This window comes from Eurypyga helias, unplaced genomic scaffold (assembly GCF_000690775.1).
Source record: "Eurypyga helias isolate BGI_N326 unplaced genomic scaffold, ASM69077v1 scaffold38043, whole genome shotgun sequence".
NCBI lineage: Eukaryota > Metazoa > Chordata > Aves > Eurypygiformes > Eurypygidae > Eurypyga > Eurypyga helias.
In genome coordinates, this window is record NW_010239948.1 from 8270 (window position 1) to 25415 (window position 17146).

General features: G+C 56.3%; 1 protein-coding gene across 1 annotated transcript; it reads left to right on the top strand.

Annotated features, from left to right (window-relative positions):
• Positions 1 to 5359: 5359 nt before the first annotated feature.
• On the top strand, positions 5360 to 15558 carry LOC104507137 (probable E3 ubiquitin-protein ligase DTX2). Its single transcript, XM_010148319.1, has 6 exons — positions 5360 to 5510; positions 12913 to 12983; positions 13860 to 14018; positions 14104 to 14265; positions 14534 to 14623; positions 15224 to 15558. Exons 1-6 carry the CDS (start codon positions 5381 to 5383, stop codon positions 15446 to 15448), a joined length of 837 nt encoding a protein of 278 aa, XP_010146621.1. The 5' UTR covers positions 5360 to 5380; the 3' UTR covers positions 15449 to 15558.
• Positions 15559 to 17146: the final 1588 nt, after the last annotated feature.

Here is a 17146-nt window from a genome sequence, read left to right on the forward strand (position 1 = left end):
GCAAGGGGCACGCTGCATTGCAGGGGAGCGCTGGGCGGTGTGGTCAGTGCAGAAACAACTCCCTGGGACCAGCATCTCCTTTGGATCAGGGTCTTCGTAGGACACGGCTTTGATCAGCGCTGCCTTCTGCCACACGTGACAGGCCTCAGAGGTGCAGGGGAGGAGGAGGATCTGGATTTGAGATTGTCCTTAACACCACACAGAAACAGAGATCTGGACAAGTTAATTAGCAGGCAAAAGGAACGTAAATCTCTGGGAACACTTCTAGTAAAAAGCAAGCAGCAGGGTTCTGGTAAAAAGGCCAAATTTTATCAAAACATTAATTGGCTGGGCCTTTAGGGACACCCTCTTCCCCTCTGTGCTCTGTTTCCAGAGCCTCTTCAGGGCAGTGGTGTTCTGGTCATATTTAAGGCCCCGCAGATGGTGTTTTGAGCTGCGTATTTCCCAGGTTACTCCAGCACACAGGCTGTGCCCCTAGGTTCCCTCCGTCCCCGCTGCACGGCCGCTTCCTTCGGCAGCAGCGGTGGAAAGGCTGGGACCCGGGGGCTCTGGGATGCCGTGGGGAAGGGGCAGTCGGGGTGTGAACTGAAGAAGGCTTTATTCTGGCAAGTGTGTCCCAAAGTCTCGCAGCCCTTGGCTTCCATCTCGGGCTGCTTTGGCTCTGGCCTGAAGCGGGAGAAAACCCCTGGATCTTGTGGGTGATCCTGAAACACTGCAGGTGCTTCTCTCGGATGCAGCGGGAACTGCTGGCGGATAAGCAGGAGCCAGGGCGTCCTGTGGGTCTGGATGTGAAGGTGGTGAGTTTGTGATGAGTGCCTGGGGATTTGAGTGAGGCATTTGTAACCCATCAACCCTGTGTCCTCTAAATGCACCCCAGAAACTGTGAAGCTAGCTTCAAAACCATGTTTTGTACTAAAACCCCCTTTCTTTTTCCTTGCTTTCTGCTATTTTAATACTTCATTAAGGTACATGTGGAAACTTGTCTCTTAAGCTTTTTCTTTCCCTCCTGTTTGGTTAATATGGTGGAATGCCAGAGCAGAGGTCTAAGCAAACTGATGTTTAAGGATCAGCTGGATTAACATCTCTTGGGAATGATGGAGTTTAGTGTTCCTTGGGGCTGAGGGGTGATCATATGAAGTCCCTTCTAATAATTTTTTTGGGAGGGGACTTTTTACAAGGGCCTGTAGTGACAGGACAAAGGGGAACGGGTTTAAATTGAAAGTGGGGAGGCTTAGATTGGATATCAGGAAGAAGAAGTTCTTCCCGGAGAGGGTGGGGAGCACTGGGACAGGTTGCCCAGAGAAGCTGTGGATGCCCCATCCCAGGAAGTGTCCAAGGCCAGGCTGGATGAGGCTTGGAGCAACCTGGTCTGGTGGAAGGTGTCCCTGCCCATGGCAGGGGGGTTGGAACTGGATGATCTTTAATCCCTCCAACCCAAACTGTTCTGTGATTCTATGATTTTAAGATGAAGGCTAGACCATGAGCCTTTTTAACAAAACTGCATGTTTCTCATTTGCATGATTCCTAGAGCTGGGGCATTTGGGCACGTACTAACCATGACAGTTTTGCCGGTGGGTATGATTGTACAAATTAGCAGGAGTTTTCTGAGATCCCATCTTACTTGAAGGCGAGCTCCGTCCTCTCCCCTCTACCTGCTTCAATCCAGGGCTGGAACCAAAGCCATCCCGGTCTGTGGTCTGTGCAAATTCAGACCCGTCACAGACTGGTGCCCCGAGGGGCATGTTAGGCTGGGTCGGTGGGCAAGCGTTATGTGAGGGAGCTCTTCCTGTAATACCCTGTGCAGAAGCTGAGTGCAGGAAGTCCCGTATTTACGTGGTGAGCTGAGCAAAGCTGGTGGATGTTGTCATAGCTGCAGTGAGGAGTTGGTAACATGTTATTTCTGGCTGAAATAGATGCTTTGAGGAAAAGCAGCAGCTCTGAGTGTGCCTGTTGCGTGCGTTCATAAGATAGGATCGGATGCGAAGGATGCTTTGCAAGGCATTCTCTCTCTTCCCTCCTGCACTCCCTGCTGGGAGGAAACCCAGTGGCCAGTGGAGAGTGTGAACATACTCATTAATAATTTTTCTAGCTCCTGGGGTAGTTGGGGAGCAGCAGGAACTCTTGCAGGAACACGTGGGCATCCAAAGCAGTCCTGGTCTGGGCAAGGCTGTTTTGTTGCAGCTTGGCCCTTGCACCCTCAGGTGAGAGCTTATACCAGTCCAGGGCCACACTTGCTCCTGATGTAGCTCCTTGGGTGCCTACGAGAAGTTTTGGGTTGAAAGGGTTGTGCCTGCAGATCAGAACCATGGGATCCACCTGCAGATGTGATGTGTGCCTCTACTCTTCCGGCCCTTCGTATGAATGCGCTCCCACGCGAGGCTTGGGTCGGAGGAGATCCCGTTCGGGGGCTCTTGTCACCAACCCTGTGGGAGGGCTGTTAGATGCTGAGATTTCTGGTACCGTGTTAGAGCTTTGAAGGAGGCCTTGCTGCTGGGTTTTGAGCAATGTAACACCGGAATGTCCCCTTTTTAATCCCTCTTTTGATTTAGATCTGCAGAAAATGATTCATTGTGTGTCTCTGAAGGCAGCAGAAGGTAAAAGTGGAAAAAATACCTTTTCTTGGCCCATTTAAGGTTGTCCATGGGAGAAAGTTTAGTTGGGGGTAATTCTCCTGGTTCCACAACTGCCCCATGCTGTAGGTCTGCGGGGGGTTGTGGATGCATTTGTAGCTCATAAAAGAGAAAATTCCTGGAATAAATGTTTATTTCTTGTGATGAGTCACGGTGCTGGCAGGTAGTTTGGGATCTTATTCCAGGTGGGAGAGGGGCTGTGTTAGCAGGTAACTGAACTCAGCTGAGGTTCTGTAGCTTGTGCTCTTCACCTAGTCTGATTTTTGGAGGCAACGCTTCATCCTCTGACATAGTCTGCAGTTGGTTGTTCAGCCTCTGCTGCTGCCGTGTTTTTTTAGATGGGCTCTGCCTGTTAACATTAGCAAGGCGGTATTGATCTCCTCTTAAGAAAGCTTTAATTTTGCATTTGCCGCTCAGTCAGCTGTGCGTAGGTGGTGATAATCCCTGTTAGTCTTTGGACTTGCTTTTCCAAATGCCAGTCTTTGCAATCAGTGTGATCACACCCCTTTAGAAGCAGGTTGTTTGGGAGACATCTTTACCAATTCCTTTTCTGCACCAGTCCTGGGGAGTTGCATTCTCAGCCTCCGTGGGGTCAGGGTGTGAGGTGATCTTCCCCCAGCCGTGGGGGCAGGTCCAGCACCCTGCCTGTTTCCCAAACGCTGTTCCTCCAGGCTCTCTAATCTGTGTGAGTTGGTACTGCTCTTCTGGGAATGCCTCTGACTGTCCTTTAACCTGCTGAGAGGGCAAAGTACCTGCCTGCCCCGAAGGCAGGTGGCAGCCTTGGTGCTGTTGCTGGGTTTCGGGTGTTCAGTTGTACTCACTCATTCAAAAACATGCGTAGCTTTTGTTACGGGAACATTTAAACCCTTGTTTAAGGCTTATGGAAGAGTGAAGGGCTGCACGCTTACACCGGGGTTGAGGGCATGCAGTTGTCTTCTGGTCTCTAGCTCAAGACCTGAAGTGATTCTGATTGTGGTATTTCTGGATTTGCTGTTCAGTCGGATGCGTGCTGCCTCGTGCCGACATACGGGGCTCTCCTCAGCCCTGGGAACAGCCCAGTGCCGCAGGTAGGGCGAGGGGCCCTAACTCAGGGCTGGCATGCTTTGGAGACCCTCCTTTGCCCCTGCAGCCTCTGGAGAGGGGCTACACCTCAGATCAACAACCGTGGTACCTAATGGGGGTGATCCTGGTTTGCCGTTACCTATTTCCATTTGGAAGCGTGCGGTTTCACCATGGGGGGGTGGCCTGGCCTGGCCAGACCAGCTGCTGTCAAAGGTTCTTGGGTAACCCTGGGGGAACGACTTCATCCATCTGTGCCCCTCTCCCCGTCTTGTGGAAGCCTTTCTGTCTGCTTTTGGTCCTTAGAAGAGAAGGTTTTACTAAAAGCATCCAACTCCGTATCAGGAAAGGACTTGAGCAGGTTCTGGAGTATTTCTTGTGCTCGGACCTTACGCACAGTAGGTACAAAGCATGGCCGGCCCCGCGTCGGGGTGGTTCTGCTCGTAGGGCATTGAGACGGGCATTGCGCAGGGGTTTCTCATCACAGGGCACGGGCTCTTGCCCAGCTGTGTGTTGGAGGCAGAAAATAGCCTCATCGCTTGCGCACGGAGCTGGCTGATGCTTCATCTACCTTGTCCACACGTGGCTGAGAATCAAGTTGTCCCGTTTGTGCTCTTAGAGCTTCCTTTCCCAACCCAGCTGAGTAGAGGCTTGAAAAAAGAAAACCCTTAGAAATCTCAGCTTTGGCTGTGGATTTACTGTGCAGGATGCTGGCAAGAATTCCGTAGTGCTGGGGTGTGGTTTTGCGTAGTCTGCTGTCGGCGGTAACTTCTGGGGAAACACTGGATTTCGGGTTGCCTGCTGTCGAGCTGGTGGTCCGCAACCACGAGCATTTCGGGTTTGCTTCTGGCCATGGTAGTTGCAGGTGGGGAGTCGCTTCTTTAGGGTAAGCAAAGGCAGGGCTTGTCTTGAATGGGAGTTGAACAGCAATATGCTGCCTTCGTGTTAGGACTTGTAACCGGGCTGTGTTTCACGGCCAAACATCACGTTACATCAGCACGATCGGTCCCGTAGTGCGCTCTGCGCCACATTTACCTTCGGGAGCGGCTGTCCTTTTTAATGGTTCGTGAGCTTTAACAAACTGTGTCCCAGGAATACAGGTGGCTGGGATGGGGGAGGGTGAGGAGGGGAAAACTGGAGTGCCAAGGAGGGCTGTGGGTCAGATAGGGCTCATCTGGCAGGGGATTGAGTGGGGCAGCTCCAGCCCGTGGTCAGCCCGGCACCGTCGCGGTGTTTGGAGGCGGTAAAGCCGCCGTCTGGGGATTGGTTTAGTGTGATGCCTTCGAAACACCTAGTTTAGGGGACCTTTAGGGTGATGCCCCTGGATCAGGGCTGATTCCAGGGCTCTGTGAGTGGGAGCTCTTGGCAGACTCGATGCCTGAGGAGCCCTAAAGCCAAGGCAGAGGGGATGGTCCTGCTCACACCAGCTCAGAGGGTCGCTGGCCAGACTTGTGCCCGTATTTCCCTGCTTTAATTTGCTGCCTGGGCTCCCCCCGCCCTCTAAAAGCCTCTGGATCCTGTCCTTGTGCTGACTCCAACCCCGTTACCTCCTGGATGTTTCATGTTCTCCAAATCAAGAGTTTGGATTTTGGTTTATCTTTTGATTTTCTTTGAAAGGTTAAAGTTTTTTTTAATGAATGTGTCTCCCCGTTGTTTCCTTCCTGCACCTCGATCTCGTACCCGCTGTAGGCATGACGGCTATTCTGATGTCAGCCGCTGGACTCCCCGTGCACCTCACCTGTGTGCCGCAAGCTGCCAGCACCCATAAAGCCACTAAAAAACACAGCTCAGTTAAGGAGGGGAGGAAAATGTCCAAGAAAGGTAGTTCCTGCTCAAACTCTGATATTTGCTTCCATCTCCTTCTCTTTTATCTCCCTGCACTTGTTCTGCCTCTCTCCCTTCCTCTTGTTTCTCCCCCCACCACCCTCTTGGCTCTCCCGACGTGACTGATGTTGGTCCCACCAAGGGGAGAAGGGCACATCTCCTCGCCTGCACAGTCTCTGACGGGCTGTGAAACAAGATGATAAAGCAGACCCTGTCCTGTGGTAGCTCTGCTCGTTTCCACCAGTCCTTAAAGTTGGAGCCGCCCCGTTGTTCTCTGGGCACATCAGACTTGTGCAGCCTCCCCTGTGGTCCTGCTGCACCTTCCTGGGGAGTCCTGTGTGTCCACGTGCCAGGACCTTCTCTGACTTGGTGTTGGGACAAGCCTGGGAGCTGAGGGACCATCAAGGGGAGCATTTAATCCGTATGTGCCCTTGAGAGACGGTCTGCTTGTGAGACGTGCTTGTCACAGCTGAGTCACGGATGAGGAGGATCTTCCAGACAAGCAGGCCCTGAGTCCTACAGGGCTCTCAAGGTCAGATTGCAGAGGATTTGTTCTCCCCTTGGCTGTCTGGGGTGGAGGGGAGCGGGGCAGAGCTCTTGGGTGGACGTGGCCTGGCAGGAAGGGCTGGGCTACCCCAGCTCTCTGGCTGAGCAGAGCCACCTCCCGGCCAGGGCCTTCGCTTCTCTTCATATCCCCCTGGCACCCTCACCCTGCAGAGTCTGGGCTCCCGGTCCAGAGCCTGGGTCCCATCCGTGTGTGGCAGCGTGGGCACTCTGAGGGGGCAGGTGTGAATCCGGCCTGGTGTAGCTGTCCAGGTTGGGTGCCAGCCCCAGCACGAGTGTCCTGTGGTGGTCAACCACCACCGAACCCATGGTGCTTCCCCCTTTAGATGGGGAGAGAGGACTGGGGGTGGATGGGTAGTCGACATGGGGGCCCTCATGTTTAACGAAGAGGGAAAAGCCGTGAGGTTGAGGGGAAGAGGCATCTGGCTGTCTGGGGGGGGTGGTGTTGTGCCAGTGTCTCTCTCCTTGGAGTCTGCGCGTGCAGCGAGGAAGCTTGATGGGAAAGCGAGGGCCAAACCCAACCGAAGGAGGCAGGAAGGGGTGGTAGGAGGAAAACAGAAAGGAAATGCAGAGTGAGGTATCTTGTGGAACCGAGTTATGGAGGGAGCTGGGAGGAGGAGATGCAAATGGTGAGAAGGAGGGAGAGAGCAAATGTGGAGTAGGATGTGTGATAGAGGGGGAGGAGAAAGCAGGGGGCGGCAGGAGAAGCAGTGAAGAACAGGAGGAGCAAAGGAAAATGGGAGGTGAAGGAGAGCCCAGCGGAGGTGGTGATGGTGGAGGGGCGGGATGAGGCGCTCTCTCTGCAGGGCCAGCTGGCAAGGCAGGGGGTAATGCCAGCTCCCTGCACTTCACTTCCAGCATGGGCAGCATCCCTGCAGCCCTCTGCAGCCAGGGATGAGGGCTGGCTGGGGAGGATGCCCTGCAAACTACCGGAACGGTGCTGTGGAGAGGCCAGGCCCTCCCGCAGAGGCATCGCCTTGCCCCTATGGCTGGAGGAGCCCGAAGAACAGAGCCAGGCATTGGTATTGGTCACCTGCTGCAGGTTAATGATGTGAAAGGCTGTATTTAGGGCAAGGTGTGGCCAAACACAGCCTTGCTCCTCTGCAGGACCCCCTACCCAGCTGTGCAGCAGACTCCTTGCTTCTTAGTGGCATCTGTCGTACCGAGCTCTGCACTACCCAGCTGTGCAGCAGACTCCTGGCTTCTTAGTGGCATCTGTCGTACCGAGCTCTGCACCGCTCGCAGCATCCAGCCCCTCCTGGCACGGAGCAGATGTGAGGGCAGGAATCTGAAGGTCACAGGGGGATGCAGCTGGTGCCTTAGGAGCAGGGTGGGGAGAGCATCAGTGCAGTACCTGAGCTGGGGGGTGAGAACAACACACTCCATGTCAGGTATGTGTCAGGGGAGCAGTGGGGGTGGCTGTAGCTGTGCTGGCTGTTCCACACTCCATCGGCAGCGTGGCCTCTTCCATGGGATGCGGTTCCTCAGCACTGGGAGCAGCACCCAGAGCACATGTGTGTTGCCTGCGGGGGCTGCTGAGCTGCACCATGGCCGAAGGCTGGGTGTGCTGGGGCAAGGCTGGCTCTGGCCGCTGCTCCCGGGGGTGTCCGGGCAGCTGGCTCAGCCCCAGGGCTGTGTGGAGAGCTGAGCTGCCAGCTCACTGTTGTCGCCTCTGATGGGGCAGAGTCTGGGGCAGGGTCACCAGGCAGCTCCTTCTCCCATCTGGCAGGGCAGGATTTGTCCCAGCCATCCCCATCCTGCTCAGGGTGTTCTGCAGGGGAGATGCTTTGCCTGCTCTGCCCTTTCCAATGCTGACCCCTGAGAAGGGCTGCCATTCTCCACTTTTAGTTTGCTAAAGTCCCCCCTCTTGCAAAGCGAGGTTCCCCATTGCTGGGGGCAGGGGTGCCAGTCCTGCAGAGTGCATGACTCCTGGGATGAAGACGGGGCTCGGTCCCTCCTAGGAACGAGCCGTGTTTGTACAACACCCCTCGGGGCTCAGGAACATTGCTCTGCAGTGAGTACTGAGCTTGACTTCTGGCCTGACTCTTCTTTCCTCTTACAGACCCTGAAGCTGCCAACAGGCAGAGGTGGGCCCAAGTGGTGCCCTGAATTTCTGCATCATGTGCCCTTTCCCCTCCTGCACCACTCTAGGACTTGACTTTATGGAGATTAGGATTGTCTCCAGTGAGAGCTGTGCATCCAGGAGCAGGTCCCTTGGTGTGTCAGCTACAACCAGCTGGTGCCAGAATAGGTGGGGGTGGGTGCAGCGTGCCCCTGCCAAGCCCCTTCCCGCTCCCTCCTGCTGCTGTGGGTCGAGGCAGTGTTGATGGAACAGCAGCCAGCTCAGTCAATAGCTGGGTTACACTAAATGAAGGCTCTAATTAGTCAGGACTCGTTAATGTTGTTGCCTCTCTGGCACCGACGAGCGCGGCAGGTCCCGGGGAAGTCTCCAGGCAGGCACTGCGCATCGGTGCTGGCACGTGGCCTGGCAGTGTCTGCTGTCCTGATGGATCAGTGCTGCTTTCCCGCGGCACAGCGCTGCCTCGGGGTGCCGTGGCCGCTGCCTCGTGCTCGGGGTGGGCTGAGGCTGGGATGGGGGTGAAAGATTTGTCTGGCTCTCCCTGAGCGCTGCCATGCTGCTCAGGCATGGAGCCAGCTGCCGTGGAGCTGCCCTGCCTTCCTGGGCTCTGGGGGGGCACTGGAGGGAGAAGGTGTTGGTTTGGGTCTGGTGTGCCCCTGGTTACCCTCTCAGCTGATGGGATCATGGCTTTCCTTGAGGGTTTCCCTGCATGTCCGTCCTCTTTGGGACGGGCAGTCGCGTGTGAAGCGCTGCAGTAGGGAGGGAGAGGAGATGAGTGCGTTCGTCCATCCCTGCCAAGCAGGGTGGGATCTGGCTGGGTGAGGGGAATAATTTGGGCTGGCCCTGGCTGCTCCCCATATGTCTGTCTGTCTGCAGTTGGGTCTGCAGGCTGTGCCAGTGCCTATGAGATGGGAGGGACTGGAGAGCCCCTCGGAGTCGGGGGAGCTCACTGTTCTGGTGGGGCCATCTGCTGCAGGAAACAGGCTGCAGTAACAGGGATGTCCAGAGCAGGCTGGGCCCTTGGGTATTCTGCTGAAAGGCTAAAAAAAAAAAACCTGGTTTTAACACCAAATCTCCTCTCCCCTTCCTGATCTCTGGACAGCCCTCTCGGAGCTGTGGCCAATAGGTCCAGTCTTTGCAAGCCCAGGGAACAGGAAGCACCGAGATTGGAGGTGAGTGACTGTCTGTGACAAGCCCGTGTCTGGCCTGCATAGGGTACCAGAAAGTCTGCTGTGAGCCATATGGCTCCTTTGGGGATACAGAAGGAGGCATGTTACTGCTGCAAGCACTTGTGGTTGCCGAGCAAGGATTCAAAACACATCTGTTAAATGTTGCCCATGGAAAGCCTTTACTTCTGCAAGCGACTTGTTATCTACAGGGAGGAAGGGGAAGCATTAACAAAAATTTTTATTCCTCTCTTTGTAAGTGAAAGAATGGTAAACATTCCTTCACATCCCAGATAAATCAATAGCACAGCGTTAGGCCAGCTGGCCATAAACGACATCGGCCGACTCAGCTGTTGCATTTTCAATCTGCTATTGAATCCAGAGAACTGAACAGGCTTTGATCCCAAGGGATGGCCAGAACAAAGGTTTGGAGGCAAACAATTTACGGAGCAAATGGTCCTGTAAGGAAGTGATTCATGTGCTGAAGTGTATGTGGCTCGTGCCGGGTGCTGTGCCTCCCAGTTGCCTTCTAGCCCCCCCCGGGGCTGTGTGGGCTTCGCTACCTGTGCTGAAACCAAGTTCTCTGCATCAAAAGGCTACCTTGGGACTGGACAGGGAATGCTTGCAGCTGGGGACAGATTTCTTTTTTTTAAAGCATCTGGGCTGCTTTCTGTCTCCAGGCAACGCTGGTGGATGCAGCTGCATCCGAGTGCTCTCACAGCACTGACAGGAGCAGATCAGAGATGCTGCAGTGCAAACCCATCAGACACGGGTTGCCGAAGGATGGCTGAGGGCTACATCACCCTCTTCTGCCTGTCTGCTCCCAGCTCTGTCCTAATGCTGGCTGCTGAGGTGGTGTAATGCCCAAAATCCCTCCCCAGACTCTGCAAGAGCTTTCTTGTCCTTGCTGTTATCCAGCTCTGCGCTGGGAATTTTGTCCCACTGATTTGATTTGAGTGAGCCTGGCCTGTGTTGATCTCTGTGTTTGAGCTGCTACAGAGGAAGGAAAGGCAACAGCAGTGCACAGCGGGGGCTGCAGGGAAGGAGCGTCCCCGCCTTGTGAACGGGGGGAATAGCTCTAAAGCCGCTGGGATCTGCAGTGCAGGTGGGCGCTGGGGCGTTCTGCCAAGCACCGGGCAGGCTGCGCTCGCTTCCCTCGCTGTCTTCGCCTTGTCCGCGCATCTCTCTGGCATGGCTTTCCCCAGCCCGTAGCCAGAGGAGACAAGAAGGTCACTTCAGAAAGAGCCACCTGGAAAGACAGAGTCCGGATGGAGAAGGTGGTGGTGGATAGGCTGGCAGAGCACCTGGCTGGGAGGGCCTCGGGCACAGTGAGCACCGAGCTGGGCTCTGGGGATGCTGAGGCAGGTCCGGCCGATCACATCACCTCCTGATCCACTGCGTGCGAGCGAGGTCCCAGCAGAGGATTCCTGGACGCCTTTCTCACCTTGGAAAAGGCAAGGCATTCCCGGTGAGATCAGGTGATGAGGACTTAAAATCATAGAATGGTTTGGGTTGGAAGGGACATTAAAGATCACCCCGTCCCAACCCCCCGCCATGGGCAGGGACACCTTCCACTAGACCAGGTTGCTCCAAGCCTCATCCAGCCTGGCCTTGGACACTTCCAGGGATGGGGCATCCACAGCTTCTCTGGGTAACCTGTCCCAGTGCCTCCCCACCCTCTGCGGGAAGAACTTCTTCCTGACATCTAATCTTGAAGCAGCTCCTGGCACTCCTGAGAGCTGGAAGGCTGGGGCTTGCCCAGGCTCCTGTTTGTCTCCTGCTCTTCTTGTGGCAGTTCTTGGAAATGCTTTTCCAGGGAATTCTGACATGCCCCTGAAGTGGAACCTGCTTCCGTGTTGCTTTTTGGCTTAATGCCTGTTTTATCCTGTTACCACCTCCCTGACTGAGGATCTCCAGAGGGTGATCCTCACAGCCCTGCTTTTCCTGAGATGCTGGGCATCCCTCCTCCTGCCAGCCCCAGCCCTTGGAGGGAGCATCCCTTCACCTTGTGTGCTTCTTCCCTTGCTCTGTGTGCTCAGGCACCCCTGCTGCTGCTGCCAGAAATCATGTGTTTCAGGATGGCCAGGAATCCTCTTCTGAAAATAACTTATCTTAATGACTGTGACTTCGTTTAGGAGAGTCCACCTCCCAGTTCATTCTTCCTCAGCGAAAGGATTTTCCTCCCTCATTAGCACTCTGCCACACGCCCTCCTGTTGCTCCGAGCCGGTTTCCTTGCCCTGGAAGGGCATCTCTCCGGCTGCACCTCACCCGGCTGCCTGAGCTGCAGGTGACTTGCATTCCTGGGAACGAGGGGCTCCCACCTGATCCAGGATCTGTGCCATTCCAGTCTTTGTGGCATGTGAGCAGTCCTTCCCTTCTTCACCGTGTTTGCCTCTGCCATGAGAAGCACTTATCCAGGCAGTAGCACCCCTTCCTGCTGGGACAGACTGCTCTTTGTGGTGGCAGAGCAGCCATAGCCATCTCTTGCTTTTTCCAACCACAGAGGTGACACTTGTGAACCCTCAGTCTTCCTTGAAAGCCCCGAAGTGGATGGGCAGAGCTGAAGGTGCGTGTTGTGCAGGTACACCCGTGGCTCCAACACCTGGCAGTCGCGCGTAGCGATGCTCTGTGTTCGCCTGGAGGGGCAGAACTCCGTGCTAAAGCACAGCTGGTGTCCTGCAGCAGCTTAGAAGCGAGCTGGAGAGCAGAACTCTTTGGGGCAGTGTTGGAGTACAACTCCTTGCGAGGCCCTGGGGTGCTGGGCAGGGGTGCTCGTGGGCTCTCTGGCTGCTGCTGCATCGCCTTTGCTCCCCAAATCGCCCTGGCAGCTCTGCTGGCACTACTTCCGCACCCTGCCCGCCCCTTGGTGGACAGGGAGCAGGGACTATATTTAGGAAAACATGATGATATCAGTGCCGTGTGCTGCAAATCGGGTACCTGCATAAAGCCGGCTTGGTTTATATGCCCTGTGACTTGGGCTGTGTCTTGCTGGGTTTGAGTCTGTGGGTGTGTGAGAGGGAGGCTGCTGTTTCACGTGAGGGATGTGAGGCTTGTGGCCGTCCATGAACCAGGGCCTGATGCTTCATGTGGTGCTGGGTCCCTCCTTATCAGGTGAGGAGGCCCATGTGGGAATGCCTTTTCTCCTCTGACACCACAGGAGATGTAATCCTCGATCCCAGTGAGACCACAGTGTCCTTGGGTTGTGTTGGATCCTAGCTGGCCTCTAGTGCACACAGAAGTCCAGGTGGGACCTGGCTGATGTCACTTGGGGTGTGTGGGGGAGAACTGGAGCACGGCAGCTACAGGCAGACCCCTGGGTGTAGGGTACCCACATCTGCTGGTAGGTTCTCCCACCTGCAGCGCTTGCAGTCCTAGCGGCAGCCAGTTCTGATGGCAAAGCCTTTGCGGGGCTTGTAGGGATCTGTTGGAGCAGGCTCTTCTCCCCCTCTAACCCTGACCGTTCTCCTTGGCGTCCTGGCCAGTGACGTGGCTTGTGTCCCTTCCTTCCAGCTCGCCCTGCACGTGCCTGTCATACCTCGCAGCATGCCTGAGGTTTTTCTCCTCTTTCTGCTCTCTCTCCTTGTGCAGCGGCACCAGCGGAGCCAGAAGCAGTGGTGAAGAAGTACCTGGAAGAGGTGAAGGGCTCTCCTGCTGATGAGGTGAGAGGACAGGGAAGTGACTCTGGCTTGCCCACTGCCCTGGTCACCAGGGTGCCGTGACAACGACGGTGATGCCTGAGGGCTGTCCTTCCTCGGGTATGCCACGTGGAAGATCCTGCTGCTTGTGGTGGCACTGCTGACGCTTGGTGGCGAGGCCTCAGTGCTCTCTGAAGCCCACATGTGGTAACTGGTGACTAGTGCTTGTCGGAGGCTGGGACAGGGGAAGCTCAGTGTGGGTTGAAGAGCAAATCAAGGCAATGCCTCTGCATTCTCTTGGAGCTGGCTGCAGGGCCTGGGGGAAGGATGAGGTTTGACTTTGGTCTTCGCTCAATGCTGAGAGGTCAGAACCAGAGAGATCAAAACCCTGCGCTGGAGCTGCTCTGTAGAGGAGCAGGACATGCCCATACTCACTTCCCACTGACTGATGGCACTCTTCCTGTGCTATGCAGGAGGGCTGGAGTGGGGTGACAGCAGAGGAGGAAACCTGTCTCTGTGCCTTAAAGTGCAAAGGGAAGGATTAAAGCTGAAGGCAAATCTCGCTGGAGCATCTCCTTGGTCATAGAATCACAGACTGGTTTGGGTTGGAAGGGACCTTACAGACCATCCAGTCCCACCCCCTGCCATGGGCAGGGACACCCTCCGCCAGACCAGGTTGCTCCAAGCCTCCTCCAGCCTGGCCTTGGACACTTCCAGGGATGGGGCATCCACAGCTTCTCTGGGCAACCTGTCCCAGTGCCTCCCCACCCTCTGTGGGAAGAACTTCTTCCTAATGTCCAATCTCAGTCTAACTTTCCTTCACTTCCTTGGTGGGTCAGTCATTGCTATCAGCCTGTGCTCATGTTCCATGGTTGTTTCTCCTTGTGTCTTGGACTCCAGGACTGCATCATCTGCATGGAGAAGCTGTCCTCCCCCTCGGGTTACAGCGACGCGTGTGAGCACAGCACGTTGAAGCCGGAGACGGTCGGCCGCCTGACAAGCTGCCAGCACTCCTTCCACATGCTCTGCATGCTGGCCATGTACTCCAGTGGGAACAAGGTACCGAGCTGGCCCATCCCCACCAGGTCCCCCACGCCCAGGTGAGGGCTGCGGAGCTCTGAGGCCTGCTTCCCTCTCCCGGCAGGATGGGAGCTTGCAGTGCCCCTCTTGTAAAACCATCTACGGAGAGAAAACCGGTACCCAGCCCAAGGGGAAGATGGAGGTCTCCACCTTGCCCCAGTCCCTCCCTGGTCACAAGGACTGCGGGACAATCCGGATTGTGTACCACATCAGCAGCGGCATCCAGGTGAGTGCGCAGCATGCGCAGGAGCAGCTGCTGCCATGGAGCAGGAGCTGCCAGAGCCTCCCCCAGAAGGACAGGGATCTCGCAGGGTACCTGGCAGCCCAGCACTGAGCAGCATCAGGTGACAGTTCATGCTCGTCACCAGCAATACTCTGCTCCTTTTCCATGGACGAGCTGCTCTGAGACGGACCTGTCAGATCCTGCTCCTGAGGGATTGTCCGGCTCGATGCAGACGGATGTGTCCGTGCCAAATGTGCCTTACTTGTTGCAGGGCCCTGAGCACCCCAACCCCGGGATGCCTTACACAGCAAGAGGCTTCCCTCGCTACTGCTACCTCCCAGACAACGAGAAGGGCAGAAAGGTAAGGTATTGTCCTGATAACGGGCCTTTTCCCAGGCTGCCTCATGGCCCTGTGTTGGTGTATCATCTCGGGGTGCTTTGGGGGCTGTCCCCATGACGCTAACCAGCTGTCCTTCGGAGCTGTCTGTGCTGTTTGCTCCTCACGTGGATCTGTAACCCTTCTGCCTCTGGAGATCTTTGCTGCTTCTTCACAGCTTTGCCTCTGGAGACTCACTCTCCCCTGTCCCTTTACAAAACAAAATCCCATCTGATCGTTTGGGAAGATGCTCCTGGCCTGTCTCGGGCTCTGCAGTTCCAAGGGTTTGCACTTAAAACTGCTGAGCTCAGCAAGTCCGGCTGCTGGCTCTTCCCATCCCCGTTTCCTCTGGGTGGGTGGGTTTGTCTCAACTCATCCTGGGATTTTTTCAAGCCCTGGGAAGACCCAGCGTGTGCAGGGAATGGCCCTTCCTATCAGGGGAACCACAGGGGTAACTTCTGATCCTGGGATCTCTTGGTTTCCTCCTGCAACAGCAAGGATTTATGCTGTTAAGCTTCTGGCAAGCTGCCTTGGTGGCTCAAGTCTCCTGGCTGCTGAAGGGCGGCTCCTCCTCTCTCCCTCCAGGTCCTGGAGCTGCTGAGGGTGGCCTGGAGGAGACGTCTGATTTTCACAGTGGGCACCTCCATCACCACCGGCGAGAGCGACACGGTGGTGTGGAACGAGATCCACCACAAGACGGAGATGGACAACAACCTGAGCGGCCACGGCTACCCTGACCCCAACTACCTAGACAATGTGCTGGCGGAGCTGGCTGCGCAGGGCGTCACCGAGGGCTGCCTGAGACCGTGAGCCGGGGGGGCCCGGCCGGGCCTTGCGTGCCTTGGGGGCCTACCTCGTCCGTTATTCCTGTTGCCTTAAGTTCCTGTGTTGGACCGCCTGTCACACCGAGCAATAACACTACCGCGGGAGCCCTCCTGCCCTCCACAGCCTCTTTTTTGGGGGGAGGGGAGGATACTTTTGTAAAAACTGCAGCTGTGTCTCCGGGTGGGGTTGGTGCCCATGTCTGGGACTGGTTGGGAGAGTCGTCCTGAGGTGGCAGGACCTTGCCGTGCGGATGGATCTTGACAGGACAGGGAGAGGAGGGGTGTCTTGCTCCCACTGGATCAGCTGGAAAGCAGATGAGGGCTTCCCTCTGGCACCTCTAACAGTGAAGCTTTCCCCCTCCTGCCCCTGTATCTCTGCTGGCGTAACAAACACTTTGGTTCCGCAGCCAGCAGCCGCTTTGCTGGCAGCAAGACTTGGGGTGCCTCCCCCTGGTGGCCCTTCCCAGGGGACCAGCCTGCTCTGCGGCACTGGGGGTGCTTAATCCAGCCAGGAGAAATGAGGGAAAGCTCAGCTCTGGTGGGGGGACACAAATCTCTCTAGGGGTAGGACAGTGGGGCTGGTCCCAGGCATGGGGGGGGGTTGTAGTGTCTGTCCTGGGGAAGCTGCAACCCCCCACTCTTGCTTTGAGCTGCCATCCCCTCTCCTATTATCCTGAAGCCCTTCTGGCAGGATCTGCCTGTCTTCTTCCACTCTCTCCGGGGAAGTGGCGGCAGTTTGGGGCTGTTTGCCCGGCGAAGCCCCTGCGGGGAGGAGGCCGTTGTGCTGATGGCCCATCTTCCTCCTGGCTGCGGTGTCAGTGAGGCAAGGGGGCTGGCAGAGGTGTTCTCCCGGTGGGAGCACGCTCCTGCACCCTGGGATCTGATCCAGGTTGTGGCTGTGCTTCCTGGTACCTCTGTCTTGGCACTCTGGACCAGCAGAAGGGCAACATCCTTTCTCTCATGCCAACATGAAAACGAAAGGCTTTTTGGAGCCGTCGGGGGCTGGAGCTCTGCCCAGCGTTCCCCTCGTGCTTGCAGCCTCCTCTGCTCTAGGGAGAAAACCCTCTGATGTCCAGCGAAGTCCGGGGATGCTGCAAGACCGGGAGCGTCTTGGGAGCAGCAGGTCTGCATCTGCGTGTTGCGGAGCTCTCCGGAAACGGCTGTGTCTGCTCCTCTCCCGCCCTGCTTGCGAAAGGGAGAGGTTTCGGGTTGAAATGTCAGGTTTCTATTCCCAGATCATGTTCTGCCAGCGATCAAAAGAGTGAATTGAAGCGAAAACTGAGCAGGGCTTGCCGAGCCCTGTATGAAGCCAGAAATTCCGGCTGTGTGGCCCAAGGCATCTTCAGCGGATGCTTCTGTGTGTGAATCAGCTGGAGCCTCCCCATCTCTGTGCCGCCCCAGGGCCAGGCGCTGCGGTGTGAGCTGGTGGGCTCTGGGGCTCATCGCCCCTCTGTGCCCTTTGCCATGAGGCATCTCCTAAAATCCTTGTACGTCTGTGCAGAGTCCAGGATGGCTCAGCCCCCGCCCTGCGGGTGTGCAGGTGGCAAAGGGGCGGAAAGCAGCGTTGCTGCTGCCCAGGGTGATGCTTGGAAGCGGGTCCCCTCCACCCTGGGGCAGGGGTGGCAGGAGGGTTCCCTTTGCCCTGGGGCAGGGGTTGCGGCTGTGCTTTGTCGGTGACATGGAT